The sequence below is a fragment of the Eptesicus fuscus genome, chromosome 5 (genome assembly GCF_027574615.1).
Source record: "Eptesicus fuscus isolate TK198812 chromosome 5, DD_ASM_mEF_20220401, whole genome shotgun sequence".
NCBI lineage: Eukaryota > Metazoa > Chordata > Mammalia > Chiroptera > Vespertilionidae > Eptesicus > Eptesicus fuscus.
This window is the reverse complement of record NC_072477.1, coordinates 89302444-89313047: the sequence shown is the minus strand read 5'-3', so window position 1 is coordinate 89313047 and position 10604 is coordinate 89302444. Positions and strand designations below refer to the sequence as shown.

The window sequence follows — 10604 nt, the reverse complement described above, 5'->3', positions numbered from 1 at the left end:
TATATGACTTTGAGTTTTTCGGGTATATATCCAGGAGTGGGATTGCTGGGTCGTATGGTAGTCTTAATTTTTTGATGAATTGCCAGACTGCTTTCCATAGTGGTTGTACCAGTATGCATTTCCACCAGCAGTGAATGAGGGTTCCCTTTTTCCCACAACCTCTCCAACACTTGTTATTGCTTGTCTTGTTGACAATGGCCACTCTAACAGGTGTGAGGTGGTATCTCATTGTGGTTTTGATTTGCATTTCCCTGATTGCCAGTGAGGTTGAGCATCTTTTCATATATCTATTGGTTGCTCAGATGTCTTCTTAAGAGAGGTGTATTTTCAGCTCCAAAGCAGAGCGCGGGGCAATGGCCACGGGGCCAGACCAGGTGGTGGGACTCGGCCTCATCCCCGTTAGCCTCATCATCTTCCCCTACTATACTGCCTGGGTGATTCTCTTGCAATTCATCGACAGCCAGCGTGTCATCCACAAGCGTTCCCTGCCCCGAGCTTATGCTGTTGCCATCCCACTAGCTTCTGGTCTCCTACTGCTCCTGTTTGTGGGACTGTTCATCACTTATGTGATGCAGAAGAACCAGAAGGTGACCAAAAAGCCCGGTGAGGGCCCAGCGGGGATGCAGCTGCCTCCCCTCCGGTGCATACCGAGGGCGGGGGCCCACAGGACCTGTGCAGGCACAGCAGCCCCTCAAGCATGGCTGTCCTGCAGACACTCCTTGAGGTGGAGCTGTTCAGGACTCACCCCTCACTAATCAGAACCCCCACTTCTCTCCTGCTTACTCTTCCAGAGCCAGGAGGAAGTACCTGGAGATCACCCACTCGCCCCATTCTGGCTCAGGGCCTGAAAAATACTGATCCTCCCTGCCTCACTTTCAGACCCCCTGTCATTTTTTCTGCTGGGTTCTACCCTCTTGCCTCAGTTTCCTTTCTGTCACATGCTCATGTTGGAATTGGCAGGTTTTGAGGCATCATGTGGCCTTTCCTCCAGGATGGCAGCTTTCCTGGGTCTGACATAGCCAGGGACTCCACAGGACATCTTGACCTGGAAAGCTTAGGGGGAAGGACCAACAGGCCTTGGGACCACTGGGCACACAGGGCCTCCAGACCTACTTCTCATAGAGTCCCAGCCCCTCAGTCCTAGCACTGGTCTACTGGGGAGAGCTGAACAGTAAATATTAATGATGTGGGGGAAAAAAAAAGAGAGAGAAAGAGAGAGAGAAAGAGGTATATTTTCAGATCCTCTGTCCACTTTTTGATTGGATTATTTGTTTGGTATTGAGTTTTAGGAGTTCTTTATATATATTGGAAATTAAAACTTTGTTGCGGCTACTGTTTGCAAATATATTCTGCCATCTAGTTGACTGTTTTGTTGTCAGTTTCTTTTGCTGTGCAGAAGCTTCTTAGTTTGATATAGTCCCATTCATTTATTTTTGCCTTTACTTCCCTTGCCTTTGGGGTCAAGTTCATAAAATGCTCTCTAGACCCAGATCCATAAGTTTGGTACCAATATTTTTTTTCTATGTGTCTTATTGTTTTGGGTCATATATTTAGGCCTTTGATGATTTTGAATTAATTTTTGTACATGGGGACAAACTGTCATCCAGTTTCATTTGTTTACATGTGGCTTTCCAGTTTTCCCAGCACCATTTATTGAAGAGACTGTCTTTACTCCGATGTGCATTTCTGGCTCCTTTGTGGAAAATTATCTGTCCATATACATATGGTTTTATAGCTGGGCTCTCTATTCTGTTCCATTGATCTGTGTGTCTGTTTCTCTGCCAATACCATGCTGTTTTGATTATTGTAGCTCTGTTATAATTTGAAGTCAGATAGTGTGATACCTCCAACTTCATTCTTTTTTCTCAGTATTTCTTTGGTTATCTGGGGTCTTTTGGGGTTCCATACAAATCTGATGATTTTTTGTCCTATTTCTTTAAAAAATGACATTGGAATTTTGATGGGGAGTACATTAAATATGTACATTGCCTTTGGGTAATATGGCCACTTTAACTATGTTGATTCTTCCAAACCATGAGCACAGGATATTTTTCCATTTTGTTGTGTCTTTTTCAATCTCTTTTAATAATGCTTTGTAATTTTCAGTACATAGGTCTTTAATATTCTCTGTTAAGTTTATTCCTAGGTATTTTATTCTTTTAGTCACTGTTGCAAAAGGAATTGTTTTTTCCATTTCTTTTTCTGAAGTTTTGTTATTAGTATACAGGAAGGCAATGGGTTTTTGTACATTGATTTTGTATCCTGCTACTTGACTGTACTTGTTCATTGTTTCTAATAGTTTTTTTTTGTTTTTTTTGGTAGAGTCTTTAGGGTTTTCTATATACAGAATCTTGTCATCCACATAGAGTGACAGTTTGACTTCTTCCTTCCCTATTTGGATGCATTTTATTTCTTTCTCTTGCTTTATTGCTCTGGTAGGACTTCTAGAGTGGTGAGACTAAGAGTGGTGAGAGTGGACATCCTTGTCTTGTTCCTGATCTTAGGGAAAAAGTTTTCAGTTTTCCACAATAGAGTATGATATTAGCAGAGGGCTTATCGTATATGGCCTTTATTGTGTTAAGGTACTTTCCTACTATTCCTATTTTATTGGGTGTTTTAATCATAAATAGATGTTGTATCTTATCAAGTGCTTTTTCTGCACCTATTGATAAGATTATATTATTTTTACCCTTTCTTTTGTTAATATGGTGTATTATGTTGATTTGCGAATGTTGAACCATCCTTGTGCTCCTGGAATAAATCCACTTGATTGTGATGTATTATTTTTTAGATGTGCTGTTGTATTCAATTTACTAGTATTTTGTTTTGGATTTTTGCATCTGTGTTTATCAGAGATATTGGTCTGTAGTTTTAGTTTTTTGTGTTATCTTTGCCAGGTTTTGGTACCAGGGTTATATTGGCCTCGTAGAATGTGCTAGGAAGTATTGCCTCTTCTTCAATTTTTTGCAAGATTTTGAAAAAGATAGATTTTAATTCTTCTTTGAATGTTTGGTAGAATTCACTAGTGAAGCCATCTGGTCCTGGGCTTTTTTTTCTTTCTTTCTTTTTTTTCCTTGTGAAGTTTCTTATAGTTGTTTCCATGCCCTCACTGCTGATCAGTCTATTTAGATTTTCAAACTCTTCATGATTTAGTTTAGGAAGGTTATATATTTCTAGGAACGTATCCATTTCTTCTAAGTTATTTAATTTGGTGGCATATAGTCTTTCATAATATTCTAGTATGATCCTTTATATATCTGTGATGTCTATAGTGACTTATCCTCTTTCATTTCTGATTTTGTTTATATGGGTCTTTTCCCTTACTGAGTCTAGTTAGGGGGCTGTCAATTTTATTAATCTTTTCCAAGAACCAGCTCTTTGTGTTATTAATTTTTATAGTCTTTTTGTTCTCTATTTCATTTCATTCTGCTCTAATTTTTATTATTTCCTTTCTTCTGCTGACTTTGAGTTGCTTTTGTCCTTCTTTTCTAGTACTTTAAGATGTAATGTTAGGTTGTTTACTTGGGATTTCTCTTGTTTCTTAAGATAAGCCTGTAATGATATAAACTTCCCTCTTATTACTGCCTTTGCTGCATCCTAGAAGTTTTTATATGTTGTGTTATCATTCTCACTACTCTATATACATCTTTTGATCTCATCTTTTATTTTGTCTTTGACCCAGCCATTTTTTAGTAGTATGTTGTTTAATATCCACGTATTTGTGTGTTTCTTTACTTCCTTTTTGCAGTTGATTTCTAATTTCAAGGCATCATGATCAGAAAATATGCTTGGTATAATTTCAATCTTTTTGAATTTGTTGATGCTAGTTCTGTGACCCAACATATGGTCTATCCTTGAGAATGTTCCATGTGCGCTGGAGAAGCATGTATAATCTGATGTTCTGCGATGAAATGTTCTATAAATGTCCATTATGTCCATTTGGTCTAGTATTTCATTTAAGGCTGATATTTCTTTATTGATTTTCGGTTTGGTTGATCTGTCTAGATCTGTCAATGGAGTATTAAGGTCTCCAACTATGATTGTGTTTTGATCTGTTTCTGCCTTTAGTTCTGTGAGTAGCTGTTTAATATATTTTGGTGCTCCCTGGTTGGGTGCATATATATTAAGAAGTTTTATGTTTTCTTGATGTAGTGTTCCCTTTATATCATTATAAAGTATCCATCTTTGTCTCTTGTTATCTTGAAATCTATTTTGTCTGATATACTAATAAGTATGGCTATACCTGCTTTTTGGTGTATGTTATTTGCTTGGAGAATCATTTTTCACCTTTTTAATTTGAATCTACCTTTGTCTTTGCTGTTTAGATGTGTCTCTTGTAAGCAGCATATGATTGGGTTTTGTTTTTTGATCCATTCTGCTAATCTGTGCCTCTTTACTGAATTCAGACCCTTCTTGATGTCTGAGGATTTCCTATAGCCATTTTATCTTTTGTTTTCTGGTAGCTCTGTGCCTCCGTTGATACTTTTTCCTTTATCCTTCTGTCTGTTGTTTTTGTTTGGTGGTATCCCACACACCTTTCTGCTGTTTTCTCTTTTTTGAGCTATATGTCCTGTTTTGGGGATTTTTGTGTGTGGTTGCCATTAGGTTTATAAAAAATGAAGTTGCATATACCAGTATACCATAGTTTTTTTCCCTTTTGAGTGCATCTGATCTTCATTTTCCTTTGCCAGTTCAGACCTTGCCCCCTTCCCCTTGCATGCTTTTATTGTCACAAATGATCCCTGTGTACACTGTAAATTTTTGGTGATGTTACTCATAACGTTGTAACCTTATGTTCTTTGTTTCAGGTAGAATAACTCCCTTGAGTATTTCCTGCAATGGAGGATTTTTGGTGATAAATCCCTCAGTTTCTGTGTGTCTGGGGAGGTCCTTATTTCTCCTTCATATTTAAAGGATAATTTTGCTGGATATATTATATATGGCTGATAATTTCTCTCTTTCAGACATTTGAATATTTGATTGCAGTCTCTCCTGGCTTGTAGACTTTCTGCTGAGAAGTTGGATGAAATTCTGATGGGGTTTCCTTTGTAGGTCACTTCCTTCTTTTCCCTGACTGCTTTGAAATTTTTTTCTTTGTCATTAATTTTTGACAGCTTCATTACCAAGTGCCTTGGAGAGGGCCTCTTTGAATTGAGGTAACTATATGTTCTGTTTGCTTCTTGGATTTGAGAATCTAGTTTTTTCCATATATTGGGAAGTTCCCATCCACTGTTTTAAGAGACTCTCCGTTCCATGCTCCCTCTCTTCATCCTCCACAATGTCTATGATTCTAATATGACTTTTTCTGATGCAGTCAGAGAGGTCTAAGAGCTCTTTCATTTTTCTTTATATTCAGGTCTCTCACTTCTTCCCTCTGCATCATTTCTTGATTCCTATCTTCAATATCACTAGTTCTTTACTCTGACTGGTTGGTTCTGTTTTCTACGCTCAACAGTTCATTCTTAATCTTCTTAATTGCATGCTTCATTTCCAGGAATTCTGATAGATTTGTTTTTAAAGTTTCAATTTCCTTAGAGAAATGCTGATTTTTTTTAATCGATTCATTTTCTGAGTGCACTAAATTGCCTGTTAGTATTTTCTCACATCTCTTTGAGTATTTTCAGGACTGCAATCTTAAAATCTCTTGTCATTTATATCACATAATTCTATGTGTTCCAGCCTACTGAGGATTTTTCATTTTCTTTCTGGTCATCTTCATTACTGTGGTTCCTCATGGTATTTGCTGCCCTCTTTTGTTTTTGCATTTATCTCTGAGGAAGTCTTCCTACTATTCCAGTAGATGGCACTGAATTGCAAGATTTTTACCTCTGTGCCCTCCAAGATTTGACCTCCATGGCTTCTGTAGGACAGTACCACGGCATTGCTTAGGAGTAGGGTTTGTTTTGCCCTAACCATAATGGTGACTCCTGACCTCCACGATTCAGTCACAGAGGGAAACAGTGATTCTACCACAACAGCTCTTGGTTTACAGATAATATGCTCCTGGAGCCAACTTCAAGGGCAACAGGAGGCGAGGTTTGGGAGTCTAAGCAGCAGCAGGCTCTGTAATTTCCTTTCTTTATCTGAAATACCACCTCCAGGCATAGCAGTGGGGAGCTGCACAGCAGCACCCCATGCTCTGCTGGGCCGGCATCTGCTGACAGTCACTGTTTGCTCTCACTGCTCCCATGGGACTCAGACCCCATTCGCTCTGGCTCCTCAAAACTCGCAGCCCTCTACTCACCACTCACCTCTGGCTGCTTGCCAAGCACATGACTTAAGAGACTGTCCTCTCTGGCTGCTGGCAGCTCACAGCTCACAGATTGGCCTGCTTGGCTTCCCCCTGCAGCTCTCTGGTCCTCCCAGCCAAAAGAAGTGCCTGCTACTGCCACTGGCTTTCTCCCCTCTCCCTGCTGGGTGCAGCAGGTCATTAAACCAAGTGTTAGGCCCTGGGCAACTGCACGGGTTGCATATATATGAAGACAGTCCTACTCAGAGAAGTTAAATAACTTGCAGAAGATGAAGAGTTAACAAGTAGCTGAAATTTGAACCCTGGTAGTTTGACTTCAGAATTTAGAACACTCACTCTTAGACACAGCAATAAACATTATCTATTGAGTATTTTCTCTGTGCCAAGCATAAAGATTATCTCTTATCTATATATATAAAATTCTAACATGCTGTGTCCCTCCAACCATCTGCTATGATGAGCACTGACCACCAGGGGGCAGACGCTCAACACAGGAGCTGCTGTGATGTGCACTGGCCAGCACCACGGATCTGGTGCCGACAAAACAACACTCAACTTCCCCAAAGTGGGACACAGGCCCCACCACCACCCAGGAGTGACACCCCACCAAATCACAGCCAACACTGCCAAGACCCCATGGTGCAAAATGCGGCCCACAGCCCAGCCCAGCCCAGAAACGGTGGCTGTGAGCACCCGGATAATGACATCATGTAGCAACGCCTGGCTTCCTTTCCCTAGCAATTAGCCTCCTTGGAGTTTCTTCAGCCTAGAAACATGACTTGCTTTATAGCCAGGTGGAAACATTTACACTTTAACCAAATGTCCGTGAACTGTTTTCTGGTGCCTCATCTCATTTGATCCTCACAGAAGTACTGGAGTAGGTAGATAGGAGACTCAGTAGAATCCTATTTTCTTTTCATTAGCCAGGAAATGGAGATTTAGAAAGTTTAGAAACTAGACCTGATGGAAAAGAAGTAAGAAATGATGGACCTTGAAAATGACTTCAGGTTTTCTCACTGCGCAGAATATAGTCAAACACTGCTACAGTTAAATATTTACCCTTTGTTCTCCCTGCGTGATCTATAATAATAATCTTCTTCGTGTTGATATTTACTGCTGTGTTGCTGACAATTACCTGAAAGAGAAGTTGGGGTGCTTCACTGGGCTGCAAAAAGTTTAGCTAAATCAGAAAGCAGGCCTAATTAAGCAAGTTTATTCTATATACATAAAAGGCTAAGTTGACTCGCACATGCATGCTACATATAAGCTCTCACTGGCACCAAACACATGTGTGTGTTTTGATCTGTCATTGTCGATCATGAATTTGGTTGACTTCTATTATAGAGAAAGGGCAAATAGCTATATTAAAATAGTTCTTGTAATTAATTTCCTTTCACTGTGCATGAATCTGTGCATTGGGCCTCTAGTAATCCATATAGTAGTCTAAAAAGCCATTTTTATCCCCATTTTGCAGATGAGAAAACAGAGTTTGCCGGGGCTCATTAGCAGCCCCTGAGTGATGGATGAACAGATTACTCTGACACAGTTTCACTGTGAAAGAGAGGGCTAAGGGGCTTGCTTGGCTTAAGGGTCCAAGCAATCTCAACTGCCTGCCTCGTTAGGCTTTTATTGGAATTTTTATCTTTAGATACAATCAGTAGGGTGAGTAATCTTGGGAGGACACATGTGTTTACATTATTCTCTAGGCAAGGGCATCCAGGGATTAAGTATAGGAATTCCAGTAAACACCCGGGGGTCTGCATATGCACAGACTTGTTTGGAAAGGTCAGGAATAATTAGGGGTGCCACCTTCGACACTCCCCTAAGTCTCCCTTAAGTCAGAATCTGACAAACAGGGCAGGCAGCCTTCCACACACTTCCCTTTTCTCAGAATGTCCTCCTTACAAACTTTCCAACCAAGTTTCTTATGCTCCCCAACATCTCCTCCTTTTTTGTTTTGCTGAATGTAGAAGACAGAAGGAGGTGGTGAACTTCCTGCTTTGGAAGGTCAGGGTCTGTGAAGCGCATTTACTGCTGGAGTTCTGATTTTACAGACTATAAGAAAAACAAAAAGAGCAATGGTTAGTTATCTGGAATGTGTGGGGTGTGAGTACGCTCCAATAATTGCTCAGCCTCTGCCATCAGCTTCTTCATCATTCCCCAGGTTATTCCGGGGGCCATCTGGATCCAGAGAAGGCTCAACATTCGGGGCTGCAGAGTACCTAGGCCCAAATTCTTCATTTCTGGAGAAGGATTGGTCCCGAGCCATGCCACGGCAGGGTTTAATCCCATGAGCCGGAATCTAAAGTGGCCCTGTGGGGGGTAGAAACCATGCATATTCTCTCCCCATGTTAACAATTCATTGGGTCCCATCCAGTTATTAGTGTCCACATCTCTCCACGAGACTTGTGATTTCTGAGGTGGGGTGATTGAGGATTGAAAATAATCATTCAAATTTAAAAAATTAAGGGTAAAGAGTGATTTAGGTAGTATTATAGCAGAGTCCTTGAGTCCCATATTCCCCCTTTTTTGTTTTACTAGCATACCCTTCAGGTTAGCATGGCACGTTCAACGATGGCCTGCCCTTGTGGATTGTAAGGGATTCCCATAGAATGCTGGATGGACCAAGTTCTGCAAAAGGCAGCAAAGCCATGGAGGCTATAAGCAGGCCCAATTTCAGTTTTTATCTTGGTTAATATAGCTACAATTGGAAACAGCTCTTACTAAATTCATGCAAAGAAATGTATTTCCACTTAATAAGAATAGCCAAATTCTGGAGGGATGGGTGGGGAGAATATATAATTTACCAAATTGCATTAAAAATGCTTCCTTATATCTGAAAAACAAAAATTTAAGAATCAGCAATACTTGCAAATGACATGGAATCTTGTCCTTTCTGCAAAACACAATATTCCAGAACAACAATTAGAGCTATAAATGAAAGCATAATATGGTTATTATTATTTGACAAAACTTTCCCTGTACTTTAAGCAGAAAATTTTCCTTCATGAGAGAGAAAACAAACACTTGAGGGATTCCAGAGGCCTATTAGAGTGATCTAAAGCCAATTCTATGTCAAGAGAAAGTTTCAAATTTATTTTACCAAAAGATCATTTATCAAAGTGTAATAGACACAAACATAGGCTAGTAAACTTTAGTTCCCATGATCAAAAGATGGCCTTTTTATTAAAAAAAATACCTGATTAATATAACTATAACCATTTAATAATTTATAGAACTTTTGCTTCCTGGGTAGAAAAACAGAAAAGACCTTTTCCCTATTAATTATAATAAGTATTATTATACACAACAGAATATTAGTCATTTTTTAAAAAGTAAGTAAATCTATATGTACAGATATGACAAGATGCCTATGAGATACAACTAAGTGAATAAAACATGTTAAATCATACCATACATACATCTTTTGGGGAGGAGGAAGATGGGTTTACACAGGAAAAAATGTTGAAATGATATACATGAGACTGTCTATGAAACTCTGGAAGGCTGGAATTATGTGGGGCTTTCACTTACTAGATCAGACATTTCTGTATTGTTTGAAAAAAAATTTTTTAAATATATTTTATTGATTTTTTACAGAGAGGAAGGGTGAGGGATAGAGAGTTAGAAACATCGATGAGAGAGAAACATTGATCAGCCGCCTCCTGCATACCCCCTACTGGGGATGTGCCCGCAACCAAGGTACATGCCCTAGACTGGACTCGATCCTGGGACCCTTGAGTCCACAGGCCGATGCTCTATCCACTGAGCCAAACCGGTTAGGGCTGTTTGAAATTTTTTACTACAAACATGCATGCTATTTACAATCAGATAGAAAAATCCATTTCGGAAAAAATCTTAAGGATCCAGCTGAAACACCTATTTAATTTCATACTAAATTATTCAGGCTTTTAATAAGTAAGAAATTCTGAATACAGGATGACTTCTGTATTTAGCAGATTAGGAGCAGTTCTCCCAGCACATGCATTGCTTCCAAGCCAGGGTGCTAGAGAATCCTTTAACCATCTGGCCAACTGACACAGCATGACCCAAGGCCTTCGTAATATAAAATAGAATCTTTAAGGCCAAGATGGGTTTTTTTCTCTTCCCTTCCCAATAAATATCCTACCAACAGTCTTTTTCTCAAAAGGAATAGATTTTTAACCACCCCAAAATATATGAGCCCTGATAGGAAAGTGTTATATTGTGAGCTTGGAGGAATAATTTTTATTTACAGCTGTCACACTGCAACTGCTTGGAATTCCAATTAAGTTTTGAAAATATTACACAAATGCCTGAAACCAACCTGTTTGAATTAACATACCAGCAGCACCAAGGCACTCAGAGTCCTTAT

At 39.6% G+C, this 10604-nt stretch overlaps 1 protein-coding gene across 1 annotated transcript; it reads left to right on the top strand.

Moving 5' to 3' along the window:
* Positions 1-353: 353 nt before the first annotated feature.
* Positions 354-8476, top strand: LOC103301990 (dolichol phosphate-mannose biosynthesis regulatory protein-like). The gene is made up of 2 exons (XM_054715649.1): positions 354-603; positions 8415-8476. The coding sequence occupies exons 1-2, from the start codon at positions 354-356 to the stop codon at positions 8474-8476; spliced, it is 312 nt and encodes a 103-aa protein (XP_054571624.1).
* The last annotated feature ends 2128 nt before the right edge of the window (positions 8477-10604 follow it).